Here is a 20,329-nt window from a genome sequence, read left to right on the forward strand (position 1 = left end):
TCTAGCAAAGCCAAACCGAGTGCTTAGTCTGGGATTTTATCAGGGCTGATAAGAAGCAAGCTGAAAAGTGAAGAACGAAACAGAGAGCAGGGTAGGTGTTTTCTCTAATGTTCCCACTGATATATATGGTAAAATACCACGAGGGTGCTTCGTAACTGGTTCACTTTAAGTGTCAGACATGTAATTGCGCAATTGAAGGGGGGAGAGGGGCGCATGCAATGGTGCTTGGCTACAGCATGTGAGCTGGCTCCGGCCCCTCCCCTGATGCCAAGTTGCCTTCTTGCTCTAGTGCCTTCATCACAGCACTTGCCGCATCGCACAAGTACCCCCCCCCCCCCCCCGGCAGACCATAAAATAAGATCTGGGGGATGTGGGTGATCCAAAAATGGCATTGGAGAGGGTTAAAGCCGTTGACAGATGAGGTGAATATTATTGATTGTCTAACAACAACGACCACTGTAATGGGGTGAGGTACTTGCAGGGTGTTCCTCTTTATTTAGTGTTTGGTAGCTATAAAAAGTCTTTCAAGGAAGGACAATTGGTGAGTTGGTGATGGGGCTATGGACACCTAAGGGCCAATGATGCATACAAAGAGAGAAGACCAGCCCATTAGGCCTGATCAAGAGAGCTACTGTAGCACTTGCTAAAGTGTTTAGAGATAGCCATAAAAGATAGGTGTCATAAAGACCAGTTCATTGCAGCTCACAGTGTATTGGGTTTTGTAGCTGCAGACCAGTCAGAGTGCCCCTGCTGACCATGTCCACAGCCACATGCACCTACAATGGCCTCATTTCACTAAGGGTGAAATACATTAGGAGATGATGGGCAGATTTAACAAAGAGACAAATGTATTTCTAATTGAATCTGATTAGAGATAAACTTGTCTGTTCGTGGAAGCTGCCCACATACTGAAGGATGATTCCGGTACGATTTCAGCATGAAATCTTAAGGGAATCGGCGGTGCCCGCCAAGTCTGCCCCGCCGCTGCCCCCCAATGTATAAATGTGCCCTCCATGTGTGTGTGCATTATATATTACCTTTCCTGTGTCAGCCTTCAATGCAGTGTCCGTAACCTCCAGGCGGCTCTCCGCACACGCCACTGGCACATAGCGTCTGACGTCACACGCTATGCACTGATGTTAGACGCTATGCACAAGTGGCGTGTACAGAGGCCGTCCGGAGGTTACCGACACCGTGTGGAGGCTGACACGGGACAGGTAATGTATAATGCATGCATAGGGGGCACATTTTATACATTGAGGTGGGGTTTCGTCGTTTCGTTGCTCGTTCCGAATTCGGCCGCAGTACAGCCGCACTCCCGAGCAACCAACTTGGGTCTGACATCTTGTACCAGGCGCAATCGACTAACGCAACCAATATCTGCCCAAAATTGGTCGTATTGTCAATTGGACCTGCACTTGACGGCACCAATTTTCAACCAGTTCGATAATAATAATCTAATTGGTTGGTCGATCAGCTGCCAAAGTCGCCTTATGTATGGGAACCTTTTAGAGTAGCCGCTTTAGAGAACAGCTGAGAGATTTGTCGGCTACAGAGAGAGGATCTGAAGAGAAGGACCTGTATGTTATTCCTGTTCTTGCATGCTTCCCCCTCCCATTCAGGATGAGCTCTTCCTGTCTGTGAACGGTTTACACTGCGAGGCAGAGAGAGACACACAGAGCTGCAGCTGATGAGTTATTTACACACATTTGAAGCTATATTTCTGCAATCTATCATTCTGAAAACATTTTACTCACCGAATTACAGCCAGTGAAGATTGTTTCTGTATGTGGATGTGCTGGACACAGGCCTCCATAATATTGCCAACAGTGAAAACTGTTCTCTGTAAATGTCATATTTTCTTCAAATAAAACATGAAAAAGTGAAAAAAAACACCAAACTTTTGTATTGCTATTTGCTAGTAATTACTGAACGTATATGTGGCATTTAGAATTTTAATTAAAGTTGATAGTCGTCCTTTAAGTGGGAAATGATTACATTTGTCAATGACAAGCGTTAAGCAAGCTTTTCCTGCTCTCTGCAGGGAAAATAAAGCTTTTTACACGCCGAACGTGTGGAATTGCTTTCAAATGTTTTTATGTAACTTAGTAGTTACTGAAATTTTAGTTTAGGGAATATAATCCTACTAGAAGACTCAGGATGATGACAGATTCACTGAACTTAGTTAAAGGAAACCAGAGGTGTGGATAAAAGAAGATTTGATACTTACCCGCGGCTTCCTCCTGCAGCATAAACACATCTGAGTCCTCCGCTGTTCAGCCGCGATCAGCCTCGGTAATAGGCTCAGTCGCGTCAATCTGGGTCTACTGCGCGTGACCGGGGAGGCCCACACATGCGTAGAAGACCCAGACTGGACCCGACTGAAGCAATTATCGGCGCTGATCAAAGCTGAATGGCAGACCGCGGGAGGACGGCATGGGACCTGTTTATGCAGCAGAAGGAAGCCGTAGGTAAGTATCAAAACTTATTTTATCCACAGCTCTGGTACAGTGTTATTCATCTTGAAGAGAAAGAACCTGTTTAGCTGATGTGGCGAGTGCTGATCTTTCTTTGCCCTGTGTTTGGACATCTCATAGGAACCTTATCTGGCTCTCAGATGTGACGCTGGTTTTGACTATCTCACTTCTGAGCGACCAGATAGACACATAGTGACTATTCACTTCATACACGTTTACCCTCTATCAGTACTTTTCCACTCTCATTTTGGGTGTACACTGCTATTTTTTCACTCAGTTTTACAATGTCTTGTTTGCTTGCTAAATTTTCCTTGGAGGAATTTCCTTGTGGAAGTTGCCATAACAATGACCTCACTATTCAGCAACCTTGTTCTGAAAGTGGGATTTTTTTCCCAGTTACATATTAACAGTAGATTTCACACACAAACACAACTTCTTCTTTTTCTTTAGTACACTTATTTATATTTCATAGATTATTACACAATTAAATATGCAGGTTTAATAAATAGGTCTGGCATTTTGTTTTTATTGCAACTTAAACTGTTGTAGCCAGAGGGTGAGGAGACTTTGTTACTAGATCACTGTAGACTAAGAGCCATGTCACATGGGCAGCTGAGTCACACGCACCTAGTGAGCTAAATGTGAATAATAAGAACCCTTTGCTGTAACTAGCTGCTAGCACTTGCAACTCTGTTTAAAATGTACTGAAGTCTAGTCCCAGTTAGTCTTTTCTTGCCACATGGTCTTCCATGTGAACCTGGAGCAAGAAGTATATACTGTAGGTATATTAGATCAAAAGGATCTAATAACTTTGTCACCCCCAGAGTCCACCTCAAAACCTTTGGAGACAGAGTCTCCTGTCATGCTACCCCTACACTTTGGAACTCCCTGCCACACCCAATCAGAACATCACCATCCCTGGAAACCTTTAAGTACAAACTGAAAAGCCACCTGTTTATTCTAGCATTTATGGACACCTGACTATTTCCTCTGCTGGGTACACACGGTACGAATTTCCGACCCGATCATTTTTTCCGCTCGATCCTGCACTTGATTCTGCGCTCGATTCTCTTATCTTCGCTCATTTTTCTTATCTTTTTCCGTTCACTTATATGAGAAATCAAGCGCAGAATTGATCGGGAGTAATATCGGACATGAGGGATTAAATCAGACTAGCCTGCAACCTCATATTGATCTGAGACCAGGGCTGGATTTACAGCTATAGGCACAGAAGTTCTGGTGCCCTAAACTCCGCCGGTCAGCACAGGCCACACACCGCAGTTGTGCACCCATCTGAGCCCGCTGGGTGCTGCACGAAGGCTGCAAGACGTCGCATGTCGGTTAGTTGAAAAGCAGAGTTAGTACCTGCTAACGATGTTTTGAACAATCCTTCAGGGCAAGGTGAGACGTCGCCCCTCCCAGACGCAGGAACAGACAGCACTTCCCCTATAAAACATTGTAACAGTTAGTCCACCCTCAGTGCGTTTAGACAAGTACCGACAGGTGAACAACCAACTAACCCACACAAAGTGCCATTATCCGACAAAGACAAAACACCCGGGTGGGATCGTTGCCCTGAAGGATTGTTCAAAACATCGTTAGCAGGTACTAACTCTGCTTTTTTCCCACAATCCTTCAGGGCAAGGTGAGACGATTAACAAGTAATACAACCTCAGGGTGGGACCACTGCTTGGAGAATCTTCCTTCCAAACGCTTGGTCGTGAGCCGATAATGCATCCACTCGATAATGGCGAATGAATGTAGAAAAGGTCGACCACGTCGCCGCCTTACAGATTTGCTCAGGAGAAGCTCCTGCCCTATTTGCCCATGAAGCTGCCATGGCCCTTGTAGAATGAGCCTTAAAAGAAGCTGGAAGATCTACTTTCATTACTCTATAAGACTCAATAATAGCTGACCTGATCCAATTTGCAATTGTAGATTTAGATGCAGCCTGCCCTGCATTCTTGCCTGCAAATAATAAAAATAATGAATCTGATTTCCTAAACCTAGCCGTCCTGGCTAAATATTCCAATACTGACCTTCTAACATCCAATGTGTGAAATACTCTTTCCTTCTCACAACTTGGATCTACACAAAATGTAGGTAAGACTATATCTTGTGATCTATGAAATTTAGACATCACCTTTGGACAGAATTTCGGGTCAGTCTGTAGCACCAACCTATCCTGAAAGTCCTGAAAATATGGATTTAACTGATAAAGCCTGCAATTCGCTTACCCTTCTTGCTGAAGTTATTGCAATTAAGAACACTACTTTAAGCGTGAGATTCTTAAGGGAACATTCTGTCAATGGCTCAAACGGCCCTCTAGACAATCCCTGCAACACTATGGATAAATCCCATGGAGATACATATGGTCTAAAAACCGGAGATTTCCTTGATACAGCCTTCATGAATCTTAAAATTAGAGGAGATGAAGAAATCGGAAGACCCGACAGAGCCGAAAGGGCTGCCATCTGAACTTTTAATGTACTGACCGATAACTTCTTATCCCATCCATCCTGGAGAAAATCCAAGACTGCTGGGATAGATAGATTATTAAACTTTGACTTTCGCAACCAAAGGTGAAAAGTCTTCCAGTATTTTAAATAGATCTTTCTCGTAACATCTTTACGACTTTCGATCAATGTCAGAGCTGCTTTATTGGACACTCCTAATCCCCTTAACCAGTCTAATTCAGGATCCAAGCTGCCAGATTCAGGCGCTCTGGATGCGGATGCCACAGGTTCCCCTGAACTAGCAGATCCGGTATGAGAGGAAGCATCCAAGGCTCCTCGATTGTAAATGACTTCATCATTGCAAACCAGCTCCTCCTGGGCCAGCGAGGCGCAATCAGAATCATGCATCCTCTCAGATCCCTCCATTTCATGAGGACAGCCGGGATCATATTTAGAGGTGGAAACACATACATCAAATGAAAATTCCATTGGTGATTGAACGCATTTACTCCAATCGCATCGTCTCTCGGGTTCAAAGAATAATACCTTTGTACCTGAGCATTCTCTTGTGTTGCCAACAGAACCACTGATGGTGTTCCCCATTTCTCCGCAATCTGTAAAAATATTTTCTTGTTTAAGGACCATTCTGAAGTCCGAATTGCATTTCTGCTTAATTTGTCTGCGTCTATGTTCAATGTGCCCTTGAGATGGACTGCTCTCAAGGACAACACATTCCTTTCTGCCCAAAATAAAATCTCTTCCGCTTCTTCCTGCAATAACAGGGATCTCGTGCCTCCCTGTTTGTTTAAGAACGCCACCGTTGTTATATTGTCTGACTGAACCAGGACGTGTGATTGACCCAGAATGGTCTTCGCTTGAATCAAGGCCAATTTCACAGCTCTCAATTCTCTCCAATTAGAGGACATTTGGGACTCTGTTTTTGACCATTTGCCCTGGAAGGCCAAATGCCCCACATGCGCTCCCCAACCCCACGAACTTGCATCCGTGGTTAAAATCTGATCTACCGGCTCTTTCCACAGTCTTCCCTTCAACAAATTGACTTCTTCCAACCACCATTGAAGGGACAGGGAGACTGATGCTGGAATTCTCACACGAATCTCCAAACTTTGAGGCTGACCGTCCCAATTCTCCAGGAATATGCGCTGGAGTCTCCTTATATGAGACAATGCCCATGGCACCGCCACCATTGTTGAGGACATCAACCCCAACACTCGGGAGACCAATCTTAGCGTAGGTCGTAACTCCTCCTGCAATTTTTGAACTGCCAACTTTACCTTTTCCACTTTTTCCTATGGAAGAAACAACTTTTGACTTAAAGAATCTATCAAAATACCCAGAAACACCATATTTTGGCTTGGATCTAGACATGATTTTTCTCGATTTATAATCCAGCCCAAGGATTGTAAATGAGTTGATACTCTCTGCAAATGATGCTTTACTTGTGCCTCCGAATTTCCCAGTATCAGTAGGTCGTCCAGATAAGGCACTACAAGGACCGACTCTTCTCTTAATGGCATTAGAGCTTCGCCTAGGATTTTTGTAAATATCCTTGGTGCAGAAGTGATCCCAAACGGGAGGCATAGGAACTGAAAGTGCCTTACCTGCCCGTCTATTTGGAGGGCGAATCTTAAGAATTTCTGTGACCTCTTGTGAATTGGGACGTGCCAATAGGCATCTCTGAGGTCTAGAGATGCCATAAAAACCCCGGGAAATAACAGATCTCTTACTGTAAAAATCGTTTCCATACGAAACTTTTTCTTTCTCATGAATGGATTTAGACTCTTTAAGTTTAGAATCAATCGGAATCTTCCCGATTGTTTCTTTACTAGAAATATTGTTAAATAGAAACCTTCTTTTTGTTCCTCCTTTGGAACATTGCAAACCATATTTTGATCCAGCATACTTTTTAATATTTGCAGGATCTCGGGAAAAAGAGCCGGATCCTTTGGATGTCTTGACACAATGAATCTTGACGGAGGGGGTAAAGCAAACTCTATCTGATAACTGAATTTGACTGTCTGCCGAATGAATGGACTTTTTGCCATCATCGACCATTTGTGGGCAAAGTATTTTAGTCTTCCCCCCACCGCCACAAACGAGTCATTGTGGCTTCGTTTGAGATTCAGAGGGCTTAGACCTAAACCCCCCCCCCCCTTCTGGATTTGTCAGAGAACCATCTTTTGACTCCTTTCTGCTCCCTAGCAGGTTATTTTTGATCAGCTTTTGGTTTACGAAAAAAACGTTTATTTGCCGTCTTTTGCTTCTTAGGAAAGGTCTTTCTTTTATTCGAAGTCCTTTCTAGAGCCAAATCCAAATCTGGACCAAACAGCAAATCTCCAGAAAAAGGAACTCCACACAGTCTGTTTTTGGATGCTAAATTACCATCCCAAGTTTTTAACCACAGAGCCCTGCGTGCCACATTCACCAGAGCCGTTGACCTAGCGGTAAACCTAACCGCTTCCGCCGAGGCATCTGCCAAATAGTTAGCCTCCTTATTTATAACCGTGATGGATTCCAATAACTGCTCAACTGAAGCACCCGCCAGAATGCTAGCTTTCAGTTGATTGACCCATAATTCTAGTGTTCTGTCTACACATGTAGAGGCTACCGCAGGCCTAAAGGAGGCTGCCGTTGCCTCCCAAGATCTCTTGAGATAAGCATCAATTCTCTTATCTACCGGATCTTTAAGATCCCCTAAATCCTCAAATGCCAAATCACCTGGTTTGGAAACTTGATAAAAAGGAGCGTCCAATTTTGGACATTTGTCCCAAAGAGCCGAATCCTCAACAGTAAAAGGAAATCTGCGTTTTACTGTTTTGGAAATAAGCAGCCTTTTCTCAGGATCTTTCCACTCTCTAAGAATCAACTGCTTAATAGCATTGTGGACAGGAAAAGTAAGACCTTCTTTCTCCTCCATCCCCTTATATAATTGATCATGTATGGACAACCCAGACACTGCATCCTTATTCAATTCCAGCATATCATTAATAGCTGCAATCAAGGCTTCAGTATCTTCCACACGAAATTTGAATCTAGAAGATGTATCAATTTCAATCTCTCTAGAGTCAGACTAAGGCCACATACACACATCAGACCATAGTCTTTTGAAAATGAAAGATCACAGACCAATCTTACCACCCTTCATGTAGTATGAGAGCCATACTCTACACAGTCTTTTCTATGGAGCTGAACTCCACATCAGAAAAAAATCTTTGCAAGATGCTGCACACACAGATGCTGTACAGACACAAAAGATCAGTATCTGCAAAAGATCTGTTCCTGCCAAAAATCCATTCCTGCAAATTGCAATGATAGTCTATGAGATCTGCAGATGATCATACACACATGATTTAACTGACATTCATCTGCAGATCAGATCCACCAGGATGGATTTTCAGATCTGCAGATGATTGCTTGATCTGCAGATGAATGTCAGTTAAATCATGTGTGTATGATGATCTGCAGATCTCATAGACTATCATTGCAATTTGCAGGAATGGATTTTTGGCAGGAGCAGATCTTTTGCAGATACTGATCTTTTGTGTCTGTACAGCATCTGTGTGTGCAGCATCTTGCAAAGATTTTTTTCTGATGTGGAGTTCAGCTCCATAGAAAAGACTGTGTAGAGTATGGCTCTCATACTACATGAAGGGTGGTAAGATTGGTCTGTGATCTTTCATTTTCCAAAGACTATAGTCTGATGTGTGTATGAGCCTTAAGGCCACATACACACATCAGACTATAGTCTTTGGAAAATGAAAGATCACAGACCAATGTTACCACCCTTCATGTAGTATGAGAGCCATACCTTCACAGTATTTTCTATGGAGCTGAACTCCCCATCAGAAAAAAATCTTTGCAAGATGCTGCACACACAGATGCTGTACAGACACAAAAGATCAGTATCTGCAAAAGATCTGTTCCTGCCAAAAATCCATTCCTGCAAATTGCAATGATAGTCTATGAGATCTGCAGATCATCATACACACATGATTTAACTGACATTCATCTGCAGATCAGATCCACCAGGATGGATTTTTAGATCTGCGGATCTGCAGATGAATGTCAGTTAAATCATGTGTGTATGATGATCTGCAGATCTCATAGACTATCATTGCAATTTGCAGGAATTGATTTTTGGCAGGAACAGATCTTTTGCAGATACTGATCTTTTGTGTCTGTACAGCATCTGTGTCTGCAGCATCTTGCAAAGATTTTTTTCTGATGTGGAGTTCAGCTCCATAGAAAAGACTGTGTAGAGTATGGCTCTCATACTACAAGAAGGGTGGTAAGATTGGTCTGTGATCTTTCATTTTCAAAAGACTATGGTCTGATGTGTGTATGTGGCCTCAGCCGAACTAACCCCTGTCTCCCCTTGATCCTGATTCTCACTTTCTGAGATAGGATTCAAAGCAGGAACAGACACAGTAGCAACCTGAGAAGTAGAAGCACATGCTACTGTTAAAGAGGATTTAAATGAAGCCAATGAAGAGTTAATCTCTTCCCTAAAAGCCTGCAAAGTCTCCTGTACAGAGGGACCTGACTGCTCTCCTAAAACTCTCTCCATACACTGTTGACACAAAGTTTTGGAGTATGGCAATGGCATCTTAACGCTACACATAGGGCATCGCTTATAGGTAGGAGGAGGCCTCGCCTTATCTCCTGCATCATTCTGTTTAGTCTGAAAAATATATAGAGAAAAAACAGCAGATATAAGCACCATTCAAATGCACCTTAGCGTATGGCTCAGAAAGAGATCCCATACTCTCACCTTCTGAGCGGCTGGGTTACTCTCTGCCTTATCCGGCGCCGACATCCTGGAGACATCCAGCAGCCAAGACAGCAGTCTCTCCTCTGCAGAGTAACTAATGCCCGCCAGCCACGCACAGCGTTCTCTTATCCTTCCGCCTAGAACTCACGGAGGCGGGACCGGAAGTGACGGAGAGAAGGCCCGACAGGCTAAAGCGCGTCTTCCGGCATACCCGCCGGAAGATACGCGCCACAGGGGAGCCAACTTGGACCAGCGTCCATCATGCGCCATGCACCTCCCCACGCTCAGCCAGCAACAGCACGCCAGCGGCTTACCTGCCCTCCGGAACCAACCTCATTTAGAGCGGGAAAAGAACGCCATGCCTTCCACACTTGCCCTCCTACAGTTAGGAGCAGAAAGGTAGGCAAACTTCACTCGGGTGTCCAGCGTGAAGCGAAGGCTAGATGGCCTCGGTACCACCATCTCAGCCGCCCATAGAATTAAAACCTGCAGCCCAGCACACAGGCTCAATCCTTAGGGGAGATGCCGACCTGCCTGGACGCAGGAACAAACAGCACTGAGGGTGGACTAACTGTTACAATGTTTTATAGGGGAAGTGCTGTCTGTTCCTGCGTCTGGGAGGGGCGACGTCTCACCTTGCCCTGAAGGATTGTGGGAAAAAGTTTGGATAACTGGGACTTTGCTGTACAAGCATTTATACTTACCTGGAGATTCCTCCAGTTCTCTGTAGGCTGTGGGCTCCTTCGCATCCTCCTGGTCCCATCCGATTTTATTTAATTTATTTTTTTACTGTCCAGCCCGGTAGTCCGGGACTGCTGTCCATGCATGGCACCCAAGTCCTGGCCGCACATGCGCAGTGGGGTGTGACTAAGGCCAACTGCAGCTTTAACCAGGCCGGACATGGGAGCAAAGGAGCAGCCTGGGAGGATGACACGGGAGCCCATGGCGTGCAGCGGGCTGGAGGAAGCCCCGGTAAGTATAAACGTGTACACACACACACACACACACAAAAAAAAATACTTCACCACAAACTTCTGTCACAGGTGTCATTTTGTTACAAACTCTCTCTCTCTGGCTGGAGCTGCAGCACCATAAGGATTGTTGTTACAAGCCTGACCTGGGAGAGCCAGAGAATCCAGCCTTTAAAGGATACCCGATGTGGCCTGATGAGATAAACATGGGTATGTACAGTGCCAAGCACACAAATAACTATGCTGTGTTCCTTTTTTTATTTCTCTTTCTGAAAGAGTTAAATATCAGGTATGTAAGTGACTGACTCAGTCCTGACTCTGACAGGAAGTGACTACAGTGTGACCCTCACTGATAAGAAATTCCAACTTTAAAACACATTCCTAGCAGAAAATGGCTTCTGAGAGCAGGAAAAAGATAAAAAGGGGAATTTCTTATTAGTGAGGTTCACACTGTAGTCACTTCCTGTTGGGACTGAGTCAGCCACTTACATACCTGATATTTAAAAAGGAACACAGCATAGTTATTTGTGTGCTATGCACTGTACATACCTATGTCTATCTCATCATGTCACGTCACTTCGGGTATCCTTTAACCACTTCGCCATATCTGGACGCATATATCCGTCCAGATAGGCAGTGGTGCTGCAGCCGTGTGGTGCGCGCGATCGGGCGCGCGCCCGCGCGCGCTCCCGCTGCCCCCCCGATCAGTGAATGGCAATATAATTCCCATTCACCGATCTAAGTCCCCGGCAGAAATACCGACGCTTTCTCATCTGAGAGCGTGGTATTTCTGCCCCCAGGAAACTTCTTCTCTTCTTTTTAGTTCCTAGATGCGACATCGTTCGCATCTAGGAATTTTTTGAATGTGGCCATCTTGTGGCCAAATAGTAAACTGCACCCACATACCTGTATTGAATAAAAAAATACATTACATTACATCTAAAATTGGCTATTTACCTCCCAAACTAAAATTACCCAAATACATTTTTGTATTAAAAAAAAAATAAAAAAAATTACAATTAAAAAAAAAAAAACCTTCATAAATAGTTACCTAAGGGTCTGAACTTTTTAAATATACATGTCAAAAGAGTATCTTATTAAATTTTTTAAAATTATAAGCTTGTAAATAGTGATGGACGCAAATTGAAAAAATGCACCTTTATTTCTAAATAAAATATCGGCGCCATAAATTGTGATAGGGATGTAATTTAAATGGTGTAATAAGCGGGACAAATGGGCACATAAAATGCATGGGTTTTAATTACTGTAGCATGTATTAATTTTAAACTATAATGGCCAAAAACTGAGAAATAATGATTTTTTTCCATTTCTATCTTAATCTTCCTGTTAAAATGTATTTACAGTGAAGTGGCTCTTAGCAAAATGTACTACCTAAAGAAAGCCTAATTAGTGGCGGAAAAAACGAGATATAGATCAATTAATTGTGATAAGTAGCGATAAAGTTATTAGCGAATGAATGGGAGGTTAACATTGCTCGGATGCATAAGATTTTCGAAGCTGTAGGCTGAAGTGGTTAAGCACAGCAGAGCACACAACAACTTAAGAAATTGGCCTTCACCACTGTGAGTACTGCCAGCGATTTTGTTCTGGTTGGTTGAGACTGCTGGTTAGTTGAGTTCTGGATAACTGGGGCACTAATGTAGTATTATTTCTTACAGTGCTACATTTGAACTGGAAGTATTTTTTTTTTTTTTATTCCCTCCACACAGATGGAGTTTCTCTCTAATTGTTTTCACTTACAGACAAGGTGTGAAGTCTGTTCTCAGTTATGAAACAGAAGGGTGTACCCAATGCTGATGCTATTTTAAGGAGGTTACAGCACTACTTTCGGGAATTCAGGGGAAAACAACAAGTCCTGTCTTGTGTTACGACCTCACAGTCTCCTAATCCAAAATAATATTACAATGCAGAGTGTTAACGTGATGTTCATGCGTGCTCCAAGATTAATATTATACAATGTTTGCAATTCAGTGAATTTGAAAAATGTTTCTTTTTTCACAGAAAATCTGTCTATGGATGACCTCAGGCCCTGCAAAATTTGTGGCCGAACTTTCCTTCCTCCTGCTCTGGTGAGTATGATGTAATGCTGAGCAGGAGACTTGAAGCTGTCCAACCACTATGGAAATGTAGATCGCCTTTTACCACCCAAAGGCTATTGGTGAGGTTGCACCCATTCTCTGCACATGCAGAGGTTTTGAGGAGGAAGGGCTTGATTCACTAAACTGTGATAACTCAAATATGACACCTTATCAAAGTTATCACACCTTATGAAAAGATATCACACCTTATCAAAGTTGACACGCCTTATCAGAGTAGCATAGCGAGCTCTACGTACCCGCAGGGGCTCAGGGCAGGACGAGCACCATTGCCAATTAGCAGGCATAAGTTTGTAGTGCTAGCTATGCTACTCTGAGGCGTGTTAACTTTGATAAGGTGTGATCTCTTTTCATAATACAATAACATTTGTAAAGCGCTTTTCTCCAATAGGACTCAAAGCGTATAGCTGTGTCTCAGATTAATACAGGGTTGCAGGATGGGTTGTGTTACAGAGGAGATAGTCAGATGTTCATGAATGCCAGACTAAAGAGGTAGGTTTTCAGTTTAGACTTAAATGCTTCCAGGGATGGAGCTGTCCTGATTGGGTGTGGCAGGGAGTTCCAAAGTGTAGGGGCAGCATGACAAAAGGCTCTGTCTCCAAAGGTTTTGAGGTGGACTCTGGGGGTGACCAAGGTGTTACGTCCTTTTGATCTAAGATTGTGGGGGGTGTGATGCAGTTGCAACAAGTCCTTCAGGTATCCAGGGCCCAGATTGTGCAATGATTTGAATGTCAGTAAGCCAATCTTAAACAGAATTCTCCATTTTATCGGTAGCCAGTGGAGTGAGCTCAGGGTTGGTGTTATGTGGCAATGGCGGGCTTGGCTTGTTAACAGCCTTGCGGCGGCATTCTGTACTAATTGCAGGCGGCGTAAGTCTTTCTTATGCAGGCCTGTGTAGAGGGCGTTGCAGTAGTCTAACCTTGATGTGACGAAGGCATGAACTAGGGTTGGAAGATCCTCTGAAGGAATTGGGTGTTTAATCCTTGCAATATTCCTTAGGTGAAAGAAGGAATGTTTCACAACAGCTGAGATTTGATTCCTGAAGCTCAATTTCCCATCAATTAGTACTCACAGGCTGCGCACACAGTCTGAGTTTTTCAGGTCTGAGCTCCCTATCCTTAGCGGTGTTGGTTGAGACTGGGGCTGCTTTGCTGTTGAGCCCTGGCCCTCGATAACAAGAACCTCAGTTTTGTCAGCATTACGTTTTAACCAATTAATATTCATCCACTCCTGAAGCTCAGCTAAGCATGAGTTTATTTGTGGAGTAGGGTCTGTGATGCCAGGTTTGAATGACAAATATAGCTGGGTGTCATCAGCATAGCAATGATATGTCAGGCCATGTTTTTTGTATGATTTCTCCAAGTGGCAGCATGTATATGGTGAAAAGTGAAAGGGATAATATTGTGCCCTGAGGTACACCGTATTTTAGTGGTACAGGGTTGGAGAGGAAGGGCCCTAAGGCTACCCTTTGTGTTCTGCCAGCCAGGAAGGAGTTGAACCACTGGAGAACAATGCCATCTATGCCACAGTACTCTTGTAGCCTGTAGAGCAAGATTTCATGGTCGACTGTGTCAAAAGCCGCTGAGAGGTCGAGCGAAATCAGGATGGAACATTGACCCTTGTCTCTTGCAATGAGCAGATCATTGCAAATCTGGGTGAGGGCTGTTTCACAGCTGTGATATTTCCTGAAGCCAGATTGAAGAGGGTCAAGGATGTTGTTTCTGGAGAGCCTGGCTTTAAGTTGGAGGTAGACAGCCTTTTCAATAACTTTTCCCAGAAAGGGGAGGTTAGAGACAGGTCTGTAGCTGTTTTGAGCATCTGGGTGTAAGGATGGTTTAAGTTATCATGGTTTAGTGAATCAAGCCCCAAGCCTCAGGTGTTAGTGTGTTATTCCTGTGAACTCACAAAACAATTATTCTCTGTGGACGTTAGGTCCAAAAAATGAAAAAGGCTGTTTGGATGTGATACTTTGTGCACTCCTGTCCTCTAATATAGTAGAACTTTGGGTATAGTAAACAAAACGTCAAGAACTCGGTCAAGCGCCAGACTTTTTGCTGCCTAGCGGAGTGAGGATGCGTGCACCCCACCCTGGGAGAGGCTCACTGGCCGCCCAAAGTGCTCCTTTCTATCTCCTTCCCTCCCTTCCATTCATAGCGGCGGGGGCTCGCTCCCTCTGCAGCTGCGAGCGGCACCTATGAGAGGACACTCACTCATCAGCTCCATGCATTCCAGCGCTGACGTCCCTCTTCAGCAACGCCCCCAGTGTTCTCTCCATGGTTAGTGTTTCACTCTGCTTGTGAGTGCTGTAACCATGGGGAGGACCTTAGGGGCGCTGCTGGAGCGTGACAGCAGCGCTGGAACACATGGAGCTATTGATTGAGCGTGCTCCCATAGGTGCCGCTCGACGCTGCAGAGGGAGGGGGCCACCTTGCCTCATCTAAGAACCGGCCCTGAGCACCATTATAAGTATGTGTGAGTCACTGTAGGAAACTAATACCATTTAGGCTCGCCTGCCATGGTGTGCTCCTTCAGTCAAAGGAAAGAAGACATTTAATAGTAGAAATCAAAGAAGCAGAGGGCGAGCGCCATCCATGATGAAATGCAACTTTATTGCAACCAAACAGCATTGTCGGTACTTATCCGTTAGCCGGGCGCATCCGGCAGGTGGCGCTGTTGATGTTAATTCCAATCATAATTACTTCACGTCAACCTGTGAATGTAAACCGCCGAATGCGCCCGGCTTAAACAGATCAAGCAGCCGGCTTGCTTCGTGTCTCGCTCTTCTCCCCCCTCTTTCCCTCTCTCCTATAGAACACTGGGGAGGGGACATGCGTGTCCCCCCAGAGTCGTTCGTCGCAATGCCGCGACGAACGACTCTGGTGGGACACGCATGTCCCCTCCCCAAGGCTCATACGAGAGAGGGCAAGAGGGGGAGGAGAGCGAGACACTCACGAAGCAAGCCGGCGGCTTGATCTGTTTAAGCCGGGCGCATCCGGCGGTTTACATTCACAGGTTGACGTGAAGTAATTATGATTGGAATTAACATCAACAGCGCCACCTGCCGGATGCGCCCGGCTAACGGATAAGTACCGCATTGTCATCCATGCTGTTCAACCACCAAAGTGCATGTGTTTATGTACAGCGATTTGGAGGTGGGTGTGAGGGTACAGAGGGAACTGCATGACGGATATGTTGTGTCCTCTCTGTACGCTCGGTCGCGTTCAAGTCCTTTGGCAAGGTTGCGGAAGTGATGGGCAGCAGAAGACAATGGGAGACTCTTAAAGGGAACCTAAACTGAGAGGGATATGGGTGTTTCCTTTTAAACAATACCAGTTGCCCTGCAGTCCTGCTGCTCTCTTTAACTGCAGTACTGGCTGAATCACACACCTGAAACAAGCATGCAGATAATCCAATCTGAATTCAGTCAGAGCACCTGATCTGAATGCTTGTTGAGTGGCTGTGGCTGAAAGTATTAGAGACACAGGAGAGTCAGACAGCTGGTAGTTTTTTAAAAGGAAAAATTCCTATCCTCAGTTTAGGGTCCCTTTAAACAGCATGGATAACAATACTATTTGCCGTTACACTGATGTCTGTTTGCAAACAAGCTGGACTTTATCACTGATGGTGCCTGCCCTCTGCCTTTTTGATTTCTACAGTTTTCCCAATGGCATAGCTGCTCTTTTAAAGTTAAGCTTCCAGCTGTTTTTTTATACGTTCATCATGTTTAACCAGCGTTTTGGTTACCATAAATGTCTGTGGAAATGAATGCTAGAAGCTTGGCGGGCCTTTCCAAAGCCTGTCTATGCTATTTTTTCCACTGCCACCTCTGCTAGCACTGCACAGGACTATCCTCCAGGATGAAAAAAAAATCTCCAATATAACTGGGAACCGGTCGAGTACAATGATGGAAGCATCTCACAACAATTACTTTAAGTTTATGTCTAACTTCAGACAAGACAAATAACAACATTTATACTGCGCTTTTCTCCTGGTGGACTCAAAGCGCCAGAGCTGCAGCCACTAGAATGCGCTCAGTGAGCAGTAGCAGTGTTAGGGAGACTAGTCCGGGGTCTCCTTGCTGAATAGGTGCTGGCTTAGGGCTGGTTCACACAGCAAGAGCTTTTTTTAAGTGGACCTGAACTCTTGCACAGGACAGAAGGAAAACATAGAGAAATTCACCCTGCATGCATTTAGAGAGTTTAGCCTGTCTAATTCCTCCTCATCTGTGGCTAATCACAAGTTGTAATTTGATCTCTCCCTGGTGTCACCTGACTGCAACAGCAGATAAGCTCATTTGAAGGCACTGGATGTTAACAATATGTCTGCTTCCATAAGGCCTGGAACCCACTGAAATCAGCAAACGCGAAACGCAACCGCTAGCGTTTTGTCTGAGCGGTTTGCAAGCGGATTCATGCGCGTTTTCGGTCGCTTTTTGCAACAGTGTATTTTTTTGCTCAGCGGTTGTGTAGCGTTTTGCGTTTTGCGTTTTTATCCTGATTGGTCCTGTGAATTATTTTTAATTTTGTTACAGTGTGCTGAACCGCAAAACGCTAGCAAAACCGCTCAGTTTAGGTTTTGCTGAGCGTTTCCGCTAGCGTTTCAATACTTTACATTGAAGCGCTAACGCTCCCAAAATGCTGCATGTCCTGCGTTTGCGTTTCTGGGAAACGCAAACGCTCCTGTGGAAGTTGCCCCATCTATTAACATTAGCCCAGCGTTTTGGCAAAGTGCTAGCGTATCGCAGCGCTGCCAAGACGCTGCCAAAAGCGCTCCTGTGGGTTCCAGCCCTAAAAGCAGGAAATAGAAACTGCAGTTTTTCTGTAGGATCAGCTGTAACAAAGACATGTTTTTCTTTAAAGGTTATTATGCTGTTGCCTATCTTTTAGAGCAGAGAGGAAGTTCTGAGTTCAGGTCTGCTTTAAGCGCTAGTGATTTGAAAATCTCTTGCTTATGCAATGCTATGGGGTATTTTTAAAAAATCACAAGTGAGAACACACACATAGCATTATATTTGCAGGAGATTTCAAAGTCTTAAAGGGGCACTATGGCGAAAAACTGTAAAATTTAATATATGTGCAAACCTAGACAAAAAAGAAGTACGTTTTCCCAGAGTAAAATGAGCCATAAATTACTTTTCTCCTATGTTGCTGTCACTTACAGTAGGTAGTAGAAATCTGACAGAAGCAACAGGTTTTGGACTAGTCCATCTCTTCATAGGAGATTCTTCATAGGGGATTCTTCATAGGGGATTCTCAGCAAGGCTTTTATTCTTTCAAAAAAATTAAACAATGATGCTGGGCAGCTTCCCTGCTTGCTACACAGTTTTTGGGCAGTTGGACAGAACAACTGCCATTCACTAAGCGCTTTTGAAAATAAATAAATCCCTGAGAATCCCCCATGAAGAGATGGACTAGTCCAAAACCTGTCACTTCTGTAAGACTTCTACTACCTACTGTAAGTGACAGCAACATAGGAGAAAAGTAATGTATGGCTCATTTTACTCTGGAAAAAACATACTTATTTGTATATGTTTGCACATATTTTAAATTTTACAATTTTTCGCCATAGTGCCCCTTTAAGCGCTTAAAAAAAACCTCTTGCAGCGTGAGCCAGCCCTAAGGCCTGGTTCACATCTGTTTTTTTTTTTTTTTTTTAAATTTATTTATTTATTTATTTATTTTTTTGTGGATCGGGCCGTACAGATCCGGCCATCTGGATCTGGGAAAACGGTCAGTTTTTACAGCCAGTGTACTGTTTACAGCCAGTGTACTGTAAAACATCCATTTTCATTGGTTCCTATTTTGTTCCGCTGAGTGAAACGGTCAGGAAAATTGGGTCCTGCTGCATTTTTTTGTCCGCTCAGCAGAACGGACCACGGATCTGCAGCTAAGAGCTAATGTGAACCAGGCCTAACTGAACAAGAGGAGCCGAGGTTCAGTCCTAAAGGAGATTTTTTTTTTCTATAGTTGTGTGCAGTACAGTCTTATGTGTTAGAATTGGCTTTGTTTGATCACTAGGAAACAAATAATTGTGCAATCCCTTGTGTCTGAAGCACTGTGTGCTTGTGCCCTATTTGTTAGTTGCAAAATCAAGAATGCTTCTATTATTAGAATCCTAAAGCCTTATTTAAATATAGATGAATGCATCATCTTGGAATAACTGCATCAGAACTGCTGAAGTGCACTTTACCATTCCCCCTGATTTCACACAGCATAATTTATTAATGCTCTTATTTTTAGGCCCTATTCGTTGTATATTTTACTTCAAGTGCACTTAAATTGAGCTTTTATTATACTAGATCCTTCCCTTAAATGAATTGCAGGTCATGATGAATCCTTTATTTATTTTCTTTGTGACTTCTTTTATATAGTTTGGTGGAGAAGATGCCTCCCTTCTGCAGAACTCAGGAGCACTGAGACAGACCATGATCCAAAGTTATAGAGTTTTCTTGCAGCACCACCTACTGGTGAAATATATTAAATCTACTAGATGTAGAGCACTGTGCCTTCCTATTAGCTCAAGCCTAAATGAACAAGCTAACCTAGCATTTGCAAAAAGGCTGACAGCGCATAAGCAGCTGAGGAGTTCTCCACTGTGACTGAATGGAGATATCCATACTAATCAACTTTGTACGCTGCTTATAACGTGGGGGGGGGGGGGGGAGGTGTAGCAATGCACGGCACTTGCGTTGCTCTCTTTTGCTGTACAATGCATCCGTGCATTGTTACCGCACTGAATCAATGCATGGTTGAGAATCTCAGACAGGGCAGTCTATGCACTTCGCATGTCCTTGTGTGTCACTGAAAATGTGACCAGCAACACACAATTGGTGAAGGGGGCCTTACAAGATGCTCCATTTGTTAGCCTATATAGGCGTATATATAGAGCTGGGTCTTAGAGCACTGTGAGAGTGCTAACCACAATTCCACCATGTGCCTTAAAGGGGAACTTCAGCCTAAACACACATACTGTCATTAAGTCACATTAGTTATGTTAATTAAAATAGATAGGTAATATAATCTCTTACTCACCCTGTTTTAAAAGAAAAGGCAAATGTTTGCCATTTCATGGCGGCAGCCATCTTTTTCATGGGGGCAGCCATCAACCAATCTTTTTGGTTGAAAGGAGGTGACAGGGAGCATTAGACACAGTTCCAGCTGTCCTGTGTCCTGATCACCCCTTCCACCTGCGTGCACTAGGCTTCAAATCTCAAATTCAAAATAAAAAAAATAAATAAAAATAAAACAAATTTGCGCCAAAACAGCAGAAGGAGAACAACATCAGAAATCCCATCATGCTTTGCACAACATCCGGTGAAAAATGCCCAGGCAGTTTTCTTCTGTGCAGCTAAAATTGAGGCTTGGGTAAGAAAAGCAAAGTTCTGATGCTGTGAAACTGTTAAAGAAACACCAAGCCTTTTCAATGCTGATGAGTAGATTTTTAGTCCGGAGGTTCACTTTAAGTAGGAACTTTGAAATGAGGATACCATTTGTTAACAAATTCATTATAGAACAAG

The 20,329-nt window shown here is 43.9% G+C and overlaps 1 protein-coding gene across 3 annotated transcripts in view; it reads left to right on the forward strand.

Moving 5' to 3' along the window:
* Nucleotides 1–20,329, forward strand: part of ZC2HC1A (zinc finger C2HC-type containing 1A) — a 141,085-nt gene that overhangs the window by 36,152 nt on the left and 84,604 nt on the right. For 2 of the 3 annotated variants that reach the window (XM_068234843.1, XM_068234840.1), the window contains exon 2: nt 12,719–12,786. In XM_068234843.1, the coding sequence (XP_068090944.1) occupies nt 12,719–12,786 (68 nt within the window). The other variant, XM_068234841.1, reaches the window with a different exon arrangement.

Source organism: Hyperolius riggenbachi, chromosome 5 (genome assembly GCF_040937935.1).
Source record: "Hyperolius riggenbachi isolate aHypRig1 chromosome 5, aHypRig1.pri, whole genome shotgun sequence".
In the NCBI taxonomy this organism is placed as follows: Eukaryota; Metazoa; Chordata; class Amphibia; order Anura; family Hyperoliidae; genus Hyperolius; species Hyperolius riggenbachi.